At 43.0% G+C, this 23,107-nt stretch overlaps 1 protein-coding gene across 3 annotated transcripts in view; it reads right to left on the reverse strand.

Moving 5' to 3' along the window:
* KCTD8 (potassium channel tetramerization domain containing 8) overlaps window positions 1–23,107 on the reverse strand; it is a 967,462-nt gene that overhangs the window by 305,592 nt on the left and 638,763 nt on the right. Inside the window, exon 2 of one of the 3 annotated variants that reach the window (XM_069631736.1) lies at window positions 9,368–9,442. The exons of 1 other annotated variant lie outside the window; for it this stretch is intronic. In XM_069631736.1, coding sequence (XP_069487837.1) covers window positions 9,405–9,442 — 38 coding nt within the window. In that variant the 3' untranslated portion in view covers window positions 9,368–9,404. Of the gene's footprint in view, window positions 1–9,363; window positions 9,443–23,107 lie in introns of all 3 variants that reach the window. One more of the 3 variants, XM_069631737.1, reaches the window with a different exon arrangement.

Here is a 23,107-nt window from a genome sequence, read left to right on the forward strand (position 1 = left end):
TGCTTTAGGGGACCCATCCCTGCTCCTGGCTGGAGTGGACCTTGCCCTGTTGAGCTGCCCTGTTGAGCTTGCACCCAAAGTACAAAGGACATGGAGGAGACAGGAAAGGAAAAGAGAAACATTGAGACACAAGATGGTGGAAGGCTTCTTCTAGTGTCCAGAACATTCCTGCCAAACCTATTCCCATTCTTTATCTCCTACTGACAACAAAGTCCTTTGGATAGGCAGCACCCTGGTGTGAGGCTACTCCTGCTGAATGGGTGTGCTCCTTTAATACCTGGGCCTGGGACTGCTGCCTGCTGTGTGGTAGTCTCTGGGGGAGGGGGTTGCACACCTTCCCAAAAAGAATCAAAGAGAGGCTGTGTCCTCTGGGTTTCTGTCCTGCCGTGTGTCAGTGTCAGCACGTCTGACCCGAATGCACATTCTCTTCAACAGCAGAGCTGACTCACAGGAGCTTCCACATGGGCAATATTACTTGGGATGTGGAGGCCATGATCATCTGTATCACCATGTAATATGCCTAAACTCAGGCATAGTTTCTTATTACCATGCCACCAGCATGGTGTACTCATGCTCATCGTAGTTTGGGTTCAGGGGGCATATCCTAAATGCCACCCCTGTGCTGCAGTGGCTTTGCTGTAGCTGCAGTGATTGAGTTGACATCTTGTGACCTTTTAACCTGCTCTGTGCCACAAGCAGAGCGAGTACTACTGATCAGGCTACTGATGCAGCAGAGCACAAGTGCACTATGCTTTTGGCATTGAGGTGCGACAAAAGGGAATCTAGTTAGCAGATTACCCCACTGCAGAAGGAATCGCCAGCATCACTGTATGTACTAAAAATCAAAAAAGTCAAGGCCTTGCACCCTTGCCAGATGGCAATTCCTCACCGGCTGCTTGCTAGTGAATGACATATTGTGCCTGCCGTCCTGGAATTTACTGACAAGAGGTACGTGGAAGACGACCCAGTGTCCAGTGATGGCCATTAAATCTGTGCATTAGCACTGGTCCACATGCCACTTGCATTTCAGGGTGGCGAGGTCGGAGTCATATCAAGAATTCTACTTGGAGGTAGGCTTCAAGCGGATTCTCATGACAGGGGCAAGGATGTCCAGAGTGTTGGAGATAGAAAGATGAATGTTAGAGAGGGATGTGACAGAGTGTGAGTCAGCCGCAGGACTAGGGGGAGCAGAGAAGGTAGCAGCAAAGGCCACCACTGACACACGCTTCATGGGCCAAATGACTGAAAAGGTAGGTGGCAGTGCTGGGCTGGCCTTTGTCTGACGGACAGTGAGTTTCAGGTGAGAGGAAAGCAGAAAGTGGTCAGCCCACGAGAGAGGAGTGGTGAGAGGGTAAGAGAGTGGGATGTCTGAGGAAATTAGAACATTCATATGGGGTTCTCAGTGCATTGGCCTTCTTCTATGCCATGGAAATGCACATAGGATTCAAAGTGCTTTGGCTTTCTCAAATGACAAGTACATGTGCATGGGGGTTCTCAATTGCTTGACTGTCCCCTTCACCTCATAAATGCACCATGGGTTCTCAGTTTTTTATTTGCTCTTCTCCTACTGCAAATGGGGTTGATATGAGATGATATGATAAGTCATTTATAACGCACCTGTACACAAGTGTTTATCAGAACATTGGCCTTTTCTATGTCCAGTAAATGTACATTGGGTTCTCAGTGATTTGGCTGCCTCATAAACCTACAATATATATTTCTTTTATTAAAAGGTTTATTGGTTTCAGACTAGTACAACCAGTAAAAAAAGAAACCTTTAACAGTTTTAAGAGAAAAGGATTCCCACAATCCCAATTAAAAGAAATGTTACCACTTCAAAAAGAAATAGAAACGAAAGACAAGTGCTTCCCTTGGAGTGACACAAAAAACAAACAAAAGGCTGATGCCATAAGCAAAATACTGTAGATAACAACATTCCAGAATTAAGCCCCATTCTTGAAAATTCACCCCCATTTTGTCTCCAACTTGCAGTCAGGCATATGGGTAGATTTAGCATTCAGGCCAATTATTAAGTCCACAAATGTAAGCATTCCCAAGACCCGGCCGATCTTTTTTCCCATTAAGTGCCAATCCCAACATTCCTCTACAGATAGTGATCCTACCCTCTCCAAGTGTTCTTCCATGTGTTTGATTCTAAGCTCCACTAATCCCGGGCACTCCATCACAATGTGGAAAAGCGATACTACCTGTTCCCTGTTTCCACAGAATCTAGAAAACCTGTCTTCCACCCCAATCTGATGACGTTTGAACCGTACCTCACGGGTGGGAATAACATTTAAGTGACATTGCAAAAGAAGATCCCTGTAGTAGGCGGAAGGAAATTTGCAAAGGTAAGGAGGCAGATCATTGAGCCCCTTTTTTCGATCCACGATCTAAAGGTCAAGGGGTCAATAGTTCTTGTTTCACTGGTATTAATCCAATCTATCCCTCAAGAGACTCCTTGACCTTAAAACGGTTCACCTTCAGCAAATCAGTGTCCACCCCACAATTGGTCAATATCCCCAGCACTATTTCAGACCACCGATTCAAGGCTCTTTCATTTGACCTGTCCAAGGTTCTCAATATGGAAAAGGGGAGAGGCTCCTCTGTTATCGTACATTTCTGATATAAGGAACTCACCTTCCACCAAACTATGGATGCCATGGAGGATAGGCGTAATTCATGCCGGATGTTAGCTATTGGGAGGAACTTGAGGAATCTTAGAATGCTGTGTCAATAAACCTACAATATGCATGTGGGTTGTACTGCCCGATCACCAATTTCAATTATTTTACTCTAACCAAATTATTCTCCAAAGCCCTTCACTAACAAGCCTGACTTGTTCCTGTCGCTTCAAATTCCAACCATTGACTGACCTGAGTTTTTGCACACCTGTATTTATTAGACATAAGGTTAAACCCTATTGAACCTCTGGAAAATCTTCTAAATTTGAACCCCATGGAAATGATATGAGTTTGCTTGTTACCTGAACTGTTCCTCAAATGTTATTTTTGAGCTGCTCAAAAATAACAATTATCATGGTTTAGATTGAGCATGGGCATATGAAGTACAGAACAAGGTGTTTGAGAATATATGTTTTGAAAGTCACTGTTTGGTCCGCCCAGTACAGACATCTATGTCTCAGAAGTAATCTCAACATCCATTACAATAGTTGGATTCTTTGTCTGGGGCACTGGGCATGGTGCAGGACCCAAAGCTGAATTTAAGAACTTCTAAGTCAAGAGTGTGGTTATGAAAATCTAATTTACGGTGACAATAAATCATAGTATTTGGACACCTATCTACTGATCACTTTTTCCCATACATGTAGGGAATGGGGAGACCACAGTACCTGCTTTAGGCATCAGTAATCCTGGAATTAATGCATGGTCTTACATTTTTGACAGCTATGCGGAATGGTGGGCACCACTGATTAATTTGTTCCAAAAAGTCAAAAAATTGTATTGTGCCATCCATAGCTCTAGTTCTGCTAACATTTAAAGGAGCTGACTTAAAAAAAAATCCAGAGACACCTGGACCAAATAACAGAAATTCATGAAGCCAGATATATAATATCTAGCTAGACAGTCGCTCACAAACTGTATGCATACCAGGGTTACCAAAGAAAATTGTAGAAAGTATCCAAAAATATTTTTTATCCAAACTATAATTGTTCTTCTTAATTGTGCTGAGTTCTTTCCAAAATAAAGGCCACTCTCATCAACATAGTGCATTCACAATTGATCAAATAGATTGTGATGTTTAATTTTAAATAGGAAGCCAGCTTTCACTTAAGTGTGTGTACAGGGCTTAGTTCCACATAGCTACTTCAACCTTTGAGACACTTCAAGGGGCAGGGACACAGAACAGTAATTTAATAATATTCTACTAGTACATAAAGCTACTAACTTTGTCATTTGAATACATAGAAGGACAGTCCACAAAAAGTGCAGAAACATTAGGATTTACTTCGGAGGAGACTTCAGCTATCCTTAACTTGATCAGTGACACTTCAGTCGGCACTTCAAACACCAGTACCAAAGATCCAGCCAAACGCATCAAGCTATTTGAATACTTAATCAGAAAAGAGATCAATCGGAAATTGCATGCCATAACACTTGGAAGATATTATAAGAACCAACATATCCCAGAGGCCTCAGAATACAATTACACCCAACTCTATGTAAGGAGAGTAAGGAGTTTGTGAGGAAATGGGAAGCTATTTTAAATAATGTTTGCTTGATCTTATACTTCTGACAATCCAAGAATTATCCAAAAATCTCATAACACTCAATGCGGAGATCACAGAAATTGTGAAAGAGTTGGTGGAAACACTTGGGAAAGAAGACCATGACACAATTCTGAAGGATATCAATAATAAACTGGATACTTACAAGAATGTATTGGAACAGAAAAAAAGTTAGAAAATTGAAAAGAGACACTTATGATTATATAAACAAAGAAGTTTATACATGGATGGATAGGTATGGACCATCGCCTCCGAAGAAACCTTACAAGAACAACTCAGACAATACATCTAGATCTGATTCCGAACCCGCGATAGACTCAACTAGCAGACCAGGGAGGACACCAATAAATACCGAGCCCATGAATAACAGAACTAATGTGGAGACAACAACGAACACAGCAAGCGCATCAGGAGTATCTTTTTTAGGAGCCGGAAGAAAAGAACATGGAGTGGGAGGAGGAAACCAAAGAGAGGGTCCTCTAACGAGGCAACAACTAAGGAAAACCTAGTTATGAATATATCAGACAGATCACTGAGGGCGGCAGAAAAAACAACACTACAAAAAGGACTACGTTTTGTACCCACTTATTGGACCACCCTGTTTGAGACCAAAATTGAACTGTACAGATTCATAAGTAAACTTAAATTGAACGTTTTTTCGACGAACTGGATACTGGTGACCTTAACATCGATCAGCGGGATGAACCAGAATTCAAAAAAGTCAATTTATACCACCTACGACTGTCCCTTCCATGGAAATCTTCCAGAGACTGGTGACAAGAGATTTAGAGAAAATCAACTACAAACGTCCTAGATATATGAATTTAAAACCCCACGAGATGCGCCTAATCAAGAACCTGTATAGCGCTAAAGATATTACCATCCGCCCAGCAGATAAAGGAGGGGTGTTTATCACGACCTCGGGGGTAACGCCGGCGGTATTAGCGTGGGGCTATTAGTGCGACCGCCATAGCCCCTGGCGCTAATAGCGCAGGATCACGAGTTGGGCGGACTTGGTAGTCCCCATTCCCCATTGAGCCCATTCGGGAATGCTCCATTCCCCATTGGGCTCAATGGGGAAATTTCGCGCTCATACCGCCAGCGCATTTCCCGCCGGTGGTATGAGCGCGAATTCTTGGCGGATTTCACACCAGCTCAGAGCTGGGTTGAAATACGCCGAGGCCCTGATTGGGCAGACCTTTAAATCCGGCGGTAATAGTGCTACCGCCAGATTTAAGGGTTACCGCTGAGGTCGTGATGAGGCCCATGATGTAAAATACTGTCAACAGCTAGGAGACAACAGCATTTATGCTTCACTAGATGGAGAGCCGAAGGTTTCCATCAAGCATAATCATGAAAAGTTACTAAAAAAGGCATAAGATTTAGGTTTAAACAATGACAAGACATACACATTCGTATTGAATCAACATCCAAGGATTACAAACTTTTATGCTCTCCCGAAAATGCATAAAGGCCCACACCAACCACCTGGGAGACCAAAAGTGGCAGGAATGAATAGTATCCTTCAACCATTGGGAAAGTACATTGACTTTCTTCTACAGCCATTGATACAACGGACACACACCTACATACGAGATACTACGCACTTTCTGCGAATCCTCAGAAGCATTACATTCAACCCGGATTACATAATATTCACAGTGTACTTTGTACACTTCCATACCACACAACTTAGGAATGGAGACCATAGAATGGATGCTCTAAATAGAACCAGAACCTGGAGCTCTTAAAGAATTCATACTCGCGTTCCTGAAAATCATTGCAGAGAACCCTGATTTTTAGTATAAGGATAAGTTTTACTTGCAAACATCTGGAAGACTGATGGGGGCCACAATGGCCCCAATATGCAAACTGCTTTATGTTTAAGTTTGAGCCGACCGTGTTTTGTCCAAAATGGATTGGAAGAGCAATATCCACTTGTGGATTAGATACATTGATGACATTTTCTGGGATCTGGTCAGGATCAGAAACAGATTTGAACAGCTTTTTCAGCTATCTCAACAGTATAGATCGCTTGTATACAGTTTACATATGAAACATCGAGAACAGAGATTCATTTCTTTGATGTGAAGGTCCTTAGAAGCACCAATGAGTATAAAACTAATCTTTACCGTAAAGAAATAGACAGGAACAATTTGTTACATAGTCTCAGTTTTCACCAACCCAGCCTCAATTGTAATCTTCCATACAGTCAACTTCTTTGTGTGAAATGCATAGTCAGTGATCCTGCTGACTATATTCAAGGACAAGTGGAAATGACCATACAGCTTCTTCAAAGATCAGTTAAACCAACCGAGAAACTCTATTGACCCAGACGAAAGAGAAAGAAAGCACAATGCCCTTGGTATTTGTCTCTAAGTTCTCCTTGCAGTGCCAGAGGATTAATAATATTGTGAAGAAGAATTGGGAAATCCTGACCTGTGACAAAAGGGTACACAACTGTTCAAGGAACCTCCTATCTCTGCATATCAAAGAAGTCATAATCTGAGGGATGAATTGGTATCCACTAAACCTCCACTTAAGAGACCCGTTACATTACATACTGGTACTTTTCCATGCCTACATTATGCTAATTGTGGATTTGTGAGGAAAGCGAACATTGTCAATCACCCACGCACGGGCGAAAATTATTAAAATTGTGTAGCATTATTATTTCGGCCATAAAGTGCCCATGCGGACTTTACTACGTGGGGAAATCCAAGCGGACCGCAAAGACACGGTGGGATGTACATAGAATGTGTATTAGAAACTTGAACATGAATTCAGCAGTAGTGTGTCATTGGGCAGAGAAGAGAATTTGGCCCAAATCAGATTCAGACCTTGGAAGTAATACCACAGAACAATCCACATGAGGACACGAATCTTAAACTCAACAGACATAAGACCTTTTGGATAGACCGTCTTGGAACCTTGATGCCCAATGGATTAAATGAGGAGATACATTTTCATTGCTACATTTGATGTATTACAGTATTGTCTTTTACTTTATATGCATTTGTATATCTATATCGTTACATTGTACTGTGCACATATTGATAGTCTGCCACAAGGAATACTGCAGGGAACTCATCCATGTGTTGGTTAGACAGTATGCATTAGGTCAACAGTGACAGTCACATTGTAGTATGTTCAAGAACGCACATTAGTAGTTACATCTGTTGTAACTTGTGCGTGCATGGTTTTATTTAGTAAACCTGGGGGTGTTGTAGGCTATACCTGCATGCACCTTGAATATTATGTGGTATTAAACACACTATTAAAGTGACCGTTAGTTTGTTATTCTACAGTAGATCACCCCTTTTCGACCCATGTAGGGTGAAATATTTTACAACACAGTTGTTATCTAGAAAATAGAACCTTGAACATTGATTTAGCTACAGCACCTATTTCATTATGGGTGTCAGAACCATATTACCACACTACAGATACACTTTACTTTTAATGCATAATTTTGCTTACAGCATTTTTTCTTGCTGGGCACACGGACAAGTCTCAATTTGCTATGTCTAGCGGGTTGGGAATTGAGATGCTGTTGGCCACGTGCCATGTCGTCCACTACAGTTGCCTAGCAACTAAACCTCGGCCGTTTGGCCGGGAAGATTTGGCAATTATTATTATTATTATTATTATTATTATTATTATTCTCTTGAAATCTGTCTTTTAGACACTCCCTTTATTTTAATTAACTATTAATGCCAAACCGCCATCATACGCGCTCCGCTTTTTGTAGCACATTCTGTCTAAATTACCAGAGTCCAACACCGTTAGCATGGTAACACCTACGGGCGTGCCTAGCAATGGTGTCTGGTATCCATGGGAACTAAGCTTTTAACACAGCCAGGTGCACGAGCACGTGTTCGTGTATTTTCAATACAGCTAAAGACAGCAGCAGGTAAGACGATTGGGAGCACATAGCAGGAACAGTACAATTATACTGCAAAAAGATAACATCCGATTTACACGAGTTTTACACTTTGATTTGTAGCATAGAGCACAATGCCGCTTTAATCTGTAGGCAAACGCCCTCTATGAAACGCGTGCTGTGACGCGTCCACTCACAGCTACTAATGCTTCGTATGAAATAGAAAGGTAAGTGTTGTGATCCCCACAGACAGCTTTACATGGTAGAATATATTTAGGAGTGGATACATTACTTATGCACGATACATCTAATTTGTTTACAGTGCTTATGAGTGGTTTAGATAAATTGACCAGACATTTACCATAAATTTGGACAGAGGTAATATACGTGACATCTGTACGAATTTTCAAATGTACATTGGTGATCTTACTGTGTACTACATATGCTTTTCCTTTTTTCCCCCCTGTCTTTTTATTACTTTGCGCAACGTTACGCCATATGGACTTTTGGTATGTAATTTGAACTTTATTTTTGCTGGTTTGCTTTTCTATTTTCGTTATGTTTCAACATTGCTGATTTTATGGTTTAATTGTTGTGTTCTAAACAGTGTTTAAAATGTATGTTGACTCCGAAATGCATTGGCAATTAAGCCCTGTACAAACAGTTAAGTGAAAGCTGGCCTCCTATTTAAAATTAAACATCACAATCTATTTCATCAACTGTGAATGAAACATGTTGATGAGAGTAGCCTTTATTTTCGAAAGAACTCAGCACAATTAAGAAGAACAATTACAGTCTGGATACCAATTATTTTTGGATACTTTCTACAATTTTCTTTGGTAACCCTGGTATTGGTACAGTTTGTGAGCAACTGTCTATCTAGATATTGTATATCTGGCTTCTTGCTTTTCTTACATTTTTTGGTTTGGCTCCAGGCACACATTAGGTTGTGGTGGAGAGAGCACTGATCATTACTCGTCAGAGAATGAGGGAATCTAAGTTTCTGAAAGATGCACCTTCAACTCCTGCTTGAGGGAGATGTTTGATGTGAATCTTCTGGAATCTATCTTGACGTCCACTGCAGTCCACATTAGAAACATTACCCGTGTAGTACATAATGACTGGTGTTCATTACACACACACACAAACACAGGCTTCTTCCACACACAAATATGTGAGCATCACCAAAATTCTATGTCCTACATTTCACAAGAAACAAAAAAACACGTACTTACTCATCCTACGATATCGATCCTGAGCACAATCGAACACCTACAGTACAGCTGTTTTGTGAAAATCTTCATCACCCCCTGAAAATAAATAATTCCATGAGGAAATGTCTTCTGCAACTAACTATGATCTTTTCATACCTCTAAAGAAGTGTGGTTACAAAAACAATAAGTTAAACAACCCATGAGTGAGCGCAGAGCAGTCGGCTATTTAGTATCCAGGCTATGAAACAGCTGTGAACAGATGGATAATTCCTGGGAAATAACCCAGCTGTGGGACCCAGTACCCAAATACTTGAATGCCAAAGAAAGAAAACGGAGCAGTTGCCCACAGCCTGTGCACATCTCAATAGGTAATTAATAGCTTATGTCTCCCAGTTTCTCCCAATACAATATAACTATTATTAGGCGCAAGTTTATTTTGAAAAGTGTATGTGGGTGATACCTCCTTGTCTCATTGGCTACTGTTGTGTTGTTTGGAGTAAGTGTTGCTGCTGCTAAATCCATATGTCCATACATAATTACCCACATAGTTGGTGCCCTTTACTTTCATTTGAGACTGACTTAAAATGGAATTATCATGTACCACGTTTCCTTCATAAAGGACTTTTTACCGACCGTTGTATTCCTATGGGAGCAACAATTCACAGCCTCAAATTTATGGTGTGGAGAAAAATTCTAACAAGAAGTAGAATAAAATAGCTGAAGGTAGCAGTACATGAAATGATTACCTCTCGACAATATTTTTGGAGAACAAAGCTTGCTGTTGTTCAAGGATAGAAAATCTGTCTGGTCTCCTAAATAAACCTCTCCACCACAAGAGACTGCATCTGTGTGCCCCACAAGTAAAGCGGGTGCTGCTTGGACGTGTATGTCCTCCCCTCCGCAAATGGTAGGCTCTTCAGAAAATATGGACTTTCACGTCTTTCGCAGTAGAAGAGTTAACTTTTAAAATAAAAGACGTCACATCCACATTACATCCATAGCTCCACACTAGAAGTTAGCACTTCTCCATACTGTCTTAACTACTTGACAACTGATGACACTAGTCGTTGGCTAAGACATGCCCATTTGTCTTTGCTGAATGTAAAAGACACACAGATCATATCACACTGATATTTTCGATATCTGTCACACCAACAGCACATCAAGTTGCCTCAGTGAATGCCATCATTTAACCATTTGGACATGGCCCAAACATTCTAATCGAGTTTTTATTCCATCCAGATCCTACCGGGTCATGTGCGATACAATGACGTGCTGCGGGAGTGTCAGGGTAGTCATACTTTAATTGATTACATAACCGAGCACAGAAATTGCATTTGTTTATTTATAGCAGATAATGACATCCAGGTGTCAAAGGTTCTCTTCAGGAGGTCTGGTTACGGTTCTTGATATTGTTCACAAAGTAGGTTAAACAATGCTCCTTTCCCAAGCTCACCAGCTGGTAGCAGTGGTCGAATTAACAAGGTCAAGTACTCTGGAGGGGATCAAGTGGTATAAGATACAGGATAATAAAGTTGCCATGTTGAATGTAAAGCTGTCTAGGCAGATGTTTTGTTGGGATACATTATATCTCTTTTAGATTCTTCAAATGAATGTGTAGAGTGATACGAAGTGCTGTATAAAGAAATAGGCTACCTTTAAGTGGAAGCTCTCTCCTGTCAGGGTTACGATCAAACATTGGGGTACAACATGATTCTAGGATTCACTGGGGCCACTACTCTCCAAAATCAATTAGCGGGTTTCTGGAAGGAAAAGCCAGAGGACCTAACTCAACTGTAAGGCAGGGCTACCTTGAGTTTCCAGTTAAAAGTCCAGAGGTGGCTGATTAGCTGAACACTAGCTGGGCATTATGATGTTCTGGATACGGGTAATAGCATATTCAAAGGAAGTGGTCATGGTTACCATATTGATCATTGGATGCTGGGACACTCATGGTTACACTTCTCACCATTCCACTGTGATGATTAGCTGCACCAAAGGTAAGATGTGGGAAAATAAGCCATGTACATGTCCAAATATTTAAAATATTACACAAATTTCCTCTGGTTAGATTTAAAATGCTATAATGTATCTCTCCTTGGCCAATATCTCTGACTCTGAACTGCACTGGATGCCTGTGGCTGCCAGGGTGCAGTTCAAGATGCTTACCCTGACACATAAATGCATATTTGTTATGGCTCCCCTTTATCTCAAGCAAAGCTTGTTTAAATATGAGCCTAGGAGAGCACTGCGTTCCAATAGCTCTATTCCCATTTGCTGTCCTAGAGCTCAATGTGTCAATGGAAATGGCAGGTCTTTCCCAGTGCAAGCAGCTTTTGCCTGGAACTCCTTGCCCATAGATTTGCGGCAGGATAGGAATGTGCGCCCATTTCAGAAACTTTTGAAAACCTGCTTATTTGAATAACTGAGCTTATTCAGCTTTTTATGGTTATTTGACATTGTATCCTTTCTTTTGTGTGGTGTCTTGGGTGTTTATGAGCACCCTGATGCCTGTGGGCTTCGGCACAAAACAAGTAAATAAATAAAATAACTAAATAAACCTGAAAGCTGTAGAGCTTTAAGGTCTTCTGGTTGGACCTGCCTATTCCTTTTTTCTCTAGGGTTAGTGAAAATTGTCAGTCAATTCATGCGGGCTCTGAAGCTAATATGATGCTATAGGTAGAGATTCCTGAGTTCATCAGTGGCAGAGGAGTCATGAAGGACAGCTTAACATGGAGCGGGTGATTGAGGATTAGGCCTGTTCAGTGGTGGTTCAGCTCCAGTGGCTGATGCTGGCTGAAGAAGCTGTATAGATCCTGAAGAAACTGAAGTAAAGAATCAAGTACACTTTTAAATATGAAATAGAAGATAACACGTGCACAAAGTGTTGTAGAAAATCAACCATTCAATAATTGTACAGATGCTGAAACACAAGGTAGACTAAGTCATCATAGAAGCTGGCTATACGTAGTGAATAGAGCACAGGAGAAGCCACCATTGTATAGAAGCTGGACATCAGTATTATGAATTTAGTAAGCCAGCAGAATCGACTTGAGCCTTTCCGGAGTCTAGGCTGTCTGTACTCAATTGCATCAAGGATGTGGCAGAGGGCACGATTTGCTGTAATGCTACATCTTTCAACTTAAATGTTTGCTGTAAGAACTGTTAACACCCTTCCTTCCCACCAGTGCACTGGAACCTATTTCCCTCACAACATTTTGCAGAATGATGAGAAGAGGCAGTCCAAATCCGAGGAAAACTTTGTGGACATCTGCAGGAAATATTATTCATACTTCTGAGCATTCAGAACCTCCACATTTACTCAAGGGAAATCTACTGGGGCTGTCCAAATATTTCAGAATCTGGAAGTGAGTTCTGCAATCTACAAAACATCTGGGTTCATAGGAAATCTGAATAACCTGCAGACGAATCTGTCATTATCTAGACTGTCTTTGATAATGAAGCCTTTGGTTTAACTCTGTCTTGTATAGCTCTAAACCACACTTCCTAAGCCATGTACTCACCTGTCATTTTGTTCTTTCCACCCTGCACCTATCTGACACCTATCTGAAGAAAAATGCAGTTGGATGAAAGGAGAGTTAAAAAAAAGAAGGCAGACACGTATGCAAATTCAGATGAAACAGAGAAGGAATATACTGATTTGCTAAGACTGCTTTATATTCTCTACAACAGCCTGGTATAGGTAGACAGGATCCATTTTGAATTACATATGTAATTGCTGACAAAATGGAGTTCCACTTTGGCACAAAAAATCAGCTTCCTACCCACACACGTGTCTAAATGCATCCTCAGCACAAGTCTATGTAATTAGCATAAACTGCCAAATTCTCTTATTGTGAAGGCTGGCCAGATTTCAAACAGAATGTTGATAAGATAGTGTGTGTTTAATCGGGAAACAAGGGTACATCTATGGTATCTTTAGGAGGTGGAGGGAGTAAACCTTTAGATGCCATGGATTCAACTGTTTGGCATAAGGGATTATTAGATTAATTGGAAGGTGTGAAACCCTCATTGATAAAGTCATAAATTCGTTTGCCGGACACATTGGTCTCAATTAACCTTTATATGCTGTTTAATTGGGGATGGAGGCAATGCAGGATCAGGACTGTTGAAGTGTCATGGGGTGTGTTCCTGTGTTTTCTTCACAACACTGCTATAAAAGTTGATTGAGGCAACCTCACCAAGATTTGAGTCCTGTGCATGATTTCTCATCTCTTGTAAAATACTTTATCGAAGTATTTGACCTAATCTCCTTCAATTAATAATTGGTTTATGTTTTCTTAAAAGGAAAACTGTACCACTGACTGTAGAGGCGCTGACATCAGTAAGGCCATTCAACATACATACAACGTATATCTGCTAGTTTTCTCACCGCTCCGAGAGGAAGCATTGAACCTTTCATAAAGCTAGTTATGAAACCTGTCAAATTCCATCCGAGTTCTATTCTTGCTGAATGTATGTCTCATTACTAAACTATCTTTCTCCTCTCCTTTCCATTCCCTTTCTACTTATTTACAGCCTCCACTTAGCTCTGACTCTTTCTTTGCTCGAGCAACTCTGACACTTAACCTCTTTGTATAATTGGCTGCATATTGTACTGGAGCACCGTTCTGCTATCAGCAACCTTTTTTAGGCTGAAGTTCTATCATTGTAATCCTATCCTTACTCATAAAGCAGGTCACACCCTTGATATTATCATCTTGTTGTTGAATTGTGTGGATATTTTCTGTTCTTGCCCAGTTATTTGGTCCGATCATTTTATTATTTCCTTTCCTATTTTCCTTCCCTTTTCTTCCATCGCTCACACACTGCAATTTCTATTGATTTGTCTCGTAATTCCAAAATATCTCTTCAGATAGATTCACCTAAATGTTGTCTACCTCTATTCCTTCTACATGGGATCCACACGACACTGTCACTAATGTGACTTTATCAAATTGGTTTGCAGCTCTATGGATCAAAACTGTGCCTCTAATTATCAATATTAACAATCACCATCCTAAAAATGCCTTGGGTTGGGCCTTCTTAATCTAATGACAGCTGATCACCATTTAGGTCATAAATGACATTCTTATCATGATTACACAATGAAATACTATCTACAAGAGTCATCTACACATCTATGCGTCTGCTATTCTCACAGCAAAACCTCATTATTATTAGCAAAGAGTGCATTGCTGTAAAAATAGTGAGAAAGCATTTTGTCCAATCTTGAAGGAACTTACCCATCACCCCAGCATTGTGCCCTATGACTGACCTTTCTCAAGTGTTATGAGACACCATGGACAGTTCATTTACTAACATAATTCAAATCATATTGCTGTTAACTATCATCCTCTAACCTCACTGGTTTCACCTTCTGGCAGACTCCCTGACTAAGGCTTCCACTCTGTAGCAGAATACTGTCCTATGTGGTTCTTTGCCTACATTGTCATATGATGAACTAGCAAAATGCTTGTTAGCGATTACAAACATTTCTCCTCTTACCTCTGTCCATTTAGGCTCACTACAGACCATCTTTGGATCTTTCTACATTCCCTGTCCTCTATAATTAATAACTCTTGTGTAGTAGGTTCTGGTCCAATGGCTATAAAGGAAGCCAGAGTTATCCCATTCTTGAAGAAACCTACTCTAGATTTCTCCTAACTTCTGCTCCACTTCTCTTCTTACTTTTCTAATAAAAATCCGAGAGAAAATATACACTGTCTGCTTTCAGGACTTCATTGAGACTACGAACAATGGTGAGTCCCAACAGGCAGGCTTTTGGCTGTCTAAAGGGGCAGCATCTGTCCCTCTCTCAGTCCTTGATGATCTTCTGACAGATGGCAGCAGTGTCTCTGCCCTAGGTGTATAAGATCTATCTGCACCTTTTAACACCAGCTGCTTCTGCTGCTGAAAGGACTGTGACACACAGGAATTAATGGCACGCTTTCTCCTAGGATAGAATATTATCTTTCAAGTAGAGCATAATTGCTTCATATGCCTCCTCTCACTCCCATTCCTTACCCATTGTCCTGGAGGGGTGCACAGGGGTCTTTTCGCTCGCCTATACTTTTTAATATCTATATGAACCCCCTGGCTTCTCTTATTCACTCATTTGGACTATGTAAATATTATTATGCTGATGACACATATCCTATTTATGATGTGTCACAGGGAGAAAACTTCATGAATCATGTCTTATAACCATAGACACTTGAATGAGGAATCAGCTAAAATTAAACTCAGTCAAAACAGAGGCTTTGATTGTGGGAGATAATGACAACAATTGGAGTGCCTCTCTCTGGACTTCAGTGTCGGGCAACTGCCCCTCCCATGTTACTTGAATAGAAACAGTGGCTTTAAACATGTCATTGCATCCACAGATGTACTCTGTCACTAATGCCTTCTACCACCAACTGTACATTCTGAATACACTGTGTTTACTTTCTCCTAGTATTACTGTAGTCACAGTGCTAATGTCTTCATGGCATGACTACAAAAACTCCTTTTCTCCTTTGCCCAGTCTTTCTTATTAAATGGATTAAAACCTGCAGAATGCAGCTGCATGTCTTATGTCGACACAGTGGTGTTTACGATATTACACCACTATTTTAGAGGCTTTGCACTGGCTGCTGGAAAAGAAATGTACAATTTTCAAAGGTATGCCTTTCCTATTGAGAAAATCTGTTCTGACACATCGCCCCACCACCACAAAGCCTTCACTCCCTCCAAATCGAAATTGTCATGAAAACCTTTTTCGACGGCATACTGGAACAGATTTTCCACAAAGGCATCACGGACTAGCAAGACAGTGCGTCTCTCCATATCTGCCTGCTACCGTCAGTACACAGAGTAATGGGAAAATATATTGCTGCCCTTTCCTGTGACGTAAACCCTGAGCACCTGATAGGACAATCCCTACAGTCCCATTTCCATAGGCCAGCATGGTGAGAAGCGCTGAATGTGGCACGTGTGCTTCCCCAAGTACCGCGAGGGCCGGGCCCGAGTGAAGTAGGAGTCCTTCTTCCTATTACCTCACACCCTAATCACCTGATTGGACAATCCTCACAGTCCCATTTCCATGGCCGCCATTCTCAAAATCCCCAGATGTGGGTTTCTTGCTGCGCGCGGGCATGGGGGAATAACTTGCATCCAGTGTAGGGGGGAGTTTGTGGTAAGGGGTGGCTCTTAAAAGAGCCTTTTTTTTTAAGCTTCTAGAGAAAAACCTTTTTTCATTTTTATTTCCTTTTGTGTTTTCTTGTGCCCACATTATTACAGTAAACTCTTCACCGCATCCTGTAGATGGGCAAACAAAACTGCATTGCCAATGGGTGACAGCAAAATGCCATTTTCTTTGAAAAACTCAGCATTTACACAACTAATGAGGTCATTGTTGCAGAAGAACATTCCACGAGGGGACAAAAAAGTATACATGCTTCTGTTGATGAGACACCTTCCTTCGTCTGGCTTGGAAAAACATCCATTAGCCCATTGAAGTGGGAGAATGGAAAAACAGGCTCCCGTCCTTCCCCTCTCGCGCCTGGCCTAAAGGATCACAGCCCAGGCACCCGCCACGAGAAGAGTTTGCTCATCTACCAGACAACCAAATACCCTGGTACAGGAACATACGGATGTGTCCATCTGCCTGCCCAGCAGCACGCCCTGCCCATGCTGACACCTGCGGCACGGATCAACTAGACTAAAACCAACACGTCGTTAGAGATGCCATGACGACCTAGCCAACGGTCAGCACACCTGTGTAAATATACACACTGGCCACTCCCGCACCAATCCACACGAAGAATATACTCAGTGCTATGACGTAGGCGACAGACATACTCACGGACGTGCATCTTTATTATTTTCCACATAGGCTCTCAAAATGCAGAAACGCAAGACGCATCATGAACTCATCTAAAGAGCTTGCTTACGCTTCTCCTAAACCCAAGTACCATGATGAGAAATATAATGAAGACACGATACTGGTCATAAGACAATATGATACTATAACCTAAAGCGCCTGTGCATCAAACGGTTTCACCTATACACCAGGCCTAAGTAGGCCGCAAGCAAGAGCTCCCATGGACGTTAAAAGAACAAGAGTCAGGTTGCTGATCCTGCAGAATGAGCCCGGCGAGAGCAGACAGCCAAGGTCGCAATGTTGCAAACCCACATTCCGAAAGCAGACCATCAAGGGCACAATGTTGCAACCTCGCACGCCGCGCACCAACGTTAAAATCACACCTGCAAATTAAACCAGGCACACAGTGGAAAAACAATATTTCTGCCTCAAACACGGTCCCACTTCACGTGACCAAGCCGAACCTGACAGGATGCCAAGTCCAGGAGAAAGAAGGCGTCTGGATCCCTTGGTACAAGACACAGGCAGACACACTTAAAAGGCTCAATGGACATCTGCGACAGTGGGAGTAGTCGGCCTTCCAGCTCATGAATAAGTCCTCACATTGTCTGCTCGCACTCATAGTGAAACATTGTTGCAATTGACAGGTACACCGAGAGCTGGGAACAGCGATGGTCCCAAGCTGGGAAGCTCACGGGCGCACCAATCAGAACATGGGGCTCTTATCACTGACGCTATTAACATTGACCAATCATCAGTAGTCTTCATGTAACAATCCTCATGTATCTAATTGTAGGGACAACCCAGATATATCACCTGACTAACCCTCGTCCACTAATATTGTTCTCTATACGTATGCTATACTAACCCTACCACTCGAGCAACCAATTAAGAGTGGCAATAGGTTTTTTGCTAACTTACTAAGGTGACGCAAGTAGCGCGTCATACTAAGGTAAAAAGGGCCTGCGAGCCCCACGATTGTGTGTGTGTCAGGACGGACGCGTACGCTCCTTGACCCATCCCTGCCTTTTTTGTTTAATAAACAGCAGAGTCACCTTGCTTCTTGCGTGTGTCTCATACTCTATCTCTTTTGGGATATACGGGAGGAGTTGGGGCCTCCCTGCCCGGAGGTCTGCGGACGGCCCGGCCGACCCCGGCAGAATTTCCCCCCGACAAGTTGGAGGCACTGCTGAGATCTGTTTAAGATCCGCCTTTTTTATTTTTTTTACTTTTTCCAACCACTCCGGTTGCGAGGAGGCCCGGCGGCGCGGCCCCCTCTGCCGTCGCCCCCTTCTGAGGACTACAGGACCATCGCGGAGCTGCTGGAAGACCGGACAGCGCAATCCGGATATTGGCCCTCGGGAGCCGGTTGAGAAGTATCCCGCCCGCGGATGGCGAGTGTCCAGACGTGGTCCAGACGAGGGGAGGTGACGAGCCGCTTGGAGGGGTGCACGCAGTCGAGCGGCCCCGCATCAAGAGAACTTGGTGAGCATGCCACGCACAACAAGCAATGTGAAATTGTGAGGGAGGGGGGAGGAGTTAAATAAGGGAGGCGGGAGGTGTTGCACAGGTGCGCGGCGAAGGTTCGACAACTTAGTGTTGGAAATAAAATGAATGGTAGTCGAAAAAGTGCGAGAGCAGTTGGCTACGTTACGCGAGAGAGGGGGGCGGAGCACGAAAACATCACGTGCGACCGCTCGTAGAAACTGATTGGCCTAGGTAGCGACTACGTGCAAGGGTGGGTGTGTGTGTGGTTTCCTACGATTTGGCATTTATTGATCAATGAGTAGATGAGGATCCCTATTGTTCGAGCAAGAAACTTGATAGGTAGATGACGTTTCCCTGTAGGCGGTAGCTAGTTAGTTGCCTAATACGGAAGATAATTGGCTGGTTAAGCCCTCCTGTCGAGGGGCGTATCACATGCGAGGCGACGCAGCGTGCGCAGTCTGATTATATTATTGATTTGATTACCTTGTTCCAGGAGTGACAGGAAGACAGCTGTAGGGTTAGCGGGGGTAGATTGAAAGTGCATTTTGAACTTAAAGAATATATGAAGAACTTATCAGTAGCTCGAAGAGATCGGTGACGTCACCAGTAGGGCTTTCATAGGATATCCCGAGCATAAGACATCTTTCTTTCTGGGAGTGGTGGGGAAAGAGAATTGTGGTAAGGGAGTGGAAACGGAGATAAACGGCAATGAGTTGATCGGGGAAAGGCGAAACGGGGAACGTGGCTGCGCACGGAGAACGCCGGCCACGGCAAGTGTAGAAGGGGGAGGAGCACGTGGAAATAGGACGACTGTATAAGAACGTCATAAGGTGTACGCAGCCGCAGGGGGCTACGTGCGCCTCGGCCGCAGGGGGCCGTAAGGGTGTTGTATAAAGAAAGAAAGACAGAAGGAAATATACAAATGTAACATACTATATTTTTTATAATTCTTCTTAGCGGACTATCGTAAGTCCCCAAACTTACGGGGCCAGGAAAACAATATAAGGCTGTATCTTGTAAACTGCTGGTGAGATAAACTGCTACTAGATAGGGGAAGGGTAACAAGTGGAGCGCTACTATGTCATACGGGACAGGATCGGGAGGGTGGGGGAACACCCTCACTACCCCACTACAACACATCTGCACAACACTGCCACCCCATAGGGAGAAACTGATTAAATATAGCATAGAATGGACCCAGGGGACGGATAACAAAATGCTAACACCGTGGCCGCCTAATGGTAGCTTTGATCCATATGTCCAACATTCATTATTAAACCATCTGCACAATACATATAAAGGGAAGAAGTTGGCAAACCATGTGGAGGTGTTTAACTTATGGAGGATGTTCCAGGGGTCCCGACCAGGACCAAATGGAATGTTCACTATGGGGAAATACCGGAAGAAAAAGAGATTAAGGAGGGAGGAGAGGATGGGAAAAAGGGGAGTGAGGACCCAAAGAACACGGGGAACAGAAGAGAGGGAGGAGAAAAGAATAATAGAACAGATGAGATAAAAAAGGAACAGAGCAACGAGATACCCATAGCAAGGGGGGTAAAAACAGTGGAAGGGGGGTTGTACCCTTTAAGAGAATTAGGAGAAATAGAAAGAGGACAGTTAAGGGCGGCTGAGGGATACTCGAACCCGGCATACAGCCCTCCACCATATGTGGCTCATAGGAAGATGCCAGCAGGGGAGGGGAGGACTGGAGAAGACCAGACTGTGGAAATAGGAAATGATGAGTGGGTAGCTGCACAGATATTATTAAAATTACGAGGTTCATTAACAGGAGAAGAGAAGGAGGTAGTAAAGAAAACAGATGAGGATAATGCCAGGGACAGTGAAATCAGGGGGGAAGAGCTGTTAAGACAACAGGAAGAGATTTTGGAGGAACGACTAGCAAAATTAAGGGATGAGCAGAATGAATTGATCAAGCAGCTTGAAAGGGAGGAGAAAGAGAGAGCGAGGAAAAGGAAAGAAGGTAAGAACGAATTGGAAAAAATACGGGAACGAATGGAGGAGCAAAGGAGAGAAGCCGAAAGGGTAAAAGCAGCAGCAGAAAGGGTATCAAGAGTAGTACTGCGAGAAAAGAAAAGGGAAGAAGAAGAAAAAGAAAAAGAAATGGCAATGTGGAAGAGGAGATTACTATCAGAAACAACTAAGAAATACGAAGAAGGGAGGGTGATAGAGAGTATAGTAGAAAGAGAAAGGGTGAAATGGGAAAGGAAGAAGGAGGATGAAAGAATACTAGAAAAGATGAGAAGTGAAGTGATGGAGGAATTAAAAAGGAAAAGGGAGGAAAATAGTAGGGAGATGGAGGAAAGAAATGAAGGAGAAAGAGAAGAAATGAGTAGGGTGAGTGGAGAATGGGGGGATGTATATAGAAACACAGAAGTAGCAACAACATCAGCACAAAGGGGAGTGGTTGATAAAGGAGAAACAGGAGAACTGGACCTAATAGACTTACAAACAGTAACGATCAAGGGGAAAAAGACCGAGTGGGGGTTGCCGTTTATGACTGACTTTTGCAGTGAGGAAGAAGAAGGAGTGGAGAAAGAAGGAAGTAACAGTGAAAGGGAAAGTTTAGATAAACTATCCATCACCCGAACCAACACAGACTCACCATGGATCAGTAGGAGAAAGGGTGAACTGGAGAGAAGTGAGGAGGGAGAGCGAGGAATAGTGGAAAGACAGACACATGAGGCCGCACCATCCCCATCACTCCCTCCCCCATCGCACCCTACATGTTCAACCACCTCACGCTCGTTACGCAAAATAAAACTCGCGCCCTTCACAGATGAACTGACACCCTATGCATATCGGCTTAGAAACCTCCCTAGTCACAGGCAGGAAAGACGAATACACATGCCCACATTAAACACAGGAAAAGATGGAGAAGAAAGAGTTACGAGCAGGGGAAATACGGACGAAATTGAAGATGTAAATGAAAGGGAAGAGGAGGAAGGATGTGAGGACTCGGTATTATGGAACACAATGGGTGAAACGAGACATAACTTGATCCCACTTTTAGAGAGAGGAGGGGTTAGACCGCAGTATGTCCCTTGGAAGCATACCGATAAAGAAAATATAAAATGCAGGCTCCCATCATTGAGTGGAGGTGCGGGTAAGTGGATATATGAAATAGAAAAACACACCGCAGGACAGAAACTAGCAGTAGGAGATGTAAAGGGCCTGTTAATATCAATATTAGGGGATAGAGCGGATGACATTTGGAAGAGAGCGGGATTCCATGGGGTAACAATAACAAACACATCGCACGATGGGGCACCATTCGCAAACTGCAGACATGCACTATGGCAGGCACTGAGGGTACAGTACCCAGACACATCAGACAAAGGAGCAATTACCTCTCGCAAGATGCGTGAGAATGAAGATCCTGTTGATTATATCCAGGAGATCCAAGAGAAGTGGCGCATGGAAACGAGAGAGCAATGGGATAAAACACCAGCAATATTCTATCATATACTAGTACAAGGGCTCCCAGAAGGAGTTCAGAAACAACTAAAGAAAGTAGTGGGAATGGAAGCAAAACCATGGCCAGAAATACAACTTACTATAGTGCATCATTGCAGGACATGGCAAGGTAAAATGAAACAAAAGGAAGAGGACAGGAAAACGGAAGAGGCTAAACTAGTACAGAAAAGACTTACTAAATATACAATGGAAGGGGCACTAATAACTACGCCCACAACAATGACCCAAAGCCCCACACAAGTAGTGGCTGCACAAGATTCCGCCCAATTACCACCTTCACAGACTGTAACACAACAGGCGCCGCCAATACAACCATACATGACCAACATGGGAGGTGGACATACGATGGCAGGAGCTGGGTATTATAATTATAACAGGGGGAGAGGAGGATTTATGAGAGGGAGAGGATACGGATATAACACCCAACAACAGGTGGGAGGATTTAGAAACCCCTACCCCACAGGGCAACCAGTATACCAGGACAACACAGGGAGCTTTCCATGGCAAAGTAGGGAACCGCCCGTGTGTTGGAGTTGTGGACTATTAGGACACATGTCACGCACGTGTAGAGTTAGACCAGGTATACCATCATGGAGTGAACAGGGACAACCAAGGCCCTCACAGGAACAGCAGGGCCTACAGCAACAGCAGACGTTGCAACAGGGAAATGAACAACAACAACAATTAACACAACAACAGCCACAGACGTATTCGCTGCCACAACAACAGGTAGCGATGACACAGCAACCCCAAGCACAACAAACACAACTGGGTAGGGTAACGGTCTTGGGACACAACCCTTACACAGGAAATGGCCAATCATTGTACCCCCGATAGGACAGCCCACAGACGGCCTTGATGTGACCCATCCTGTCAGTAACACCTAATGTGCGGAGGAGCCACGCATAGAGGTA

The sequence above is a fragment of the Ambystoma mexicanum genome, chromosome 6q (genome assembly GCF_040938575.1).
Source record: "Ambystoma mexicanum isolate Mex_15411 chromosome 6q, UKY_AmexF1_1, whole genome shotgun sequence".
NCBI lineage: Eukaryota > Metazoa > Chordata > Amphibia > Caudata > Ambystomatidae > Ambystoma > Ambystoma mexicanum.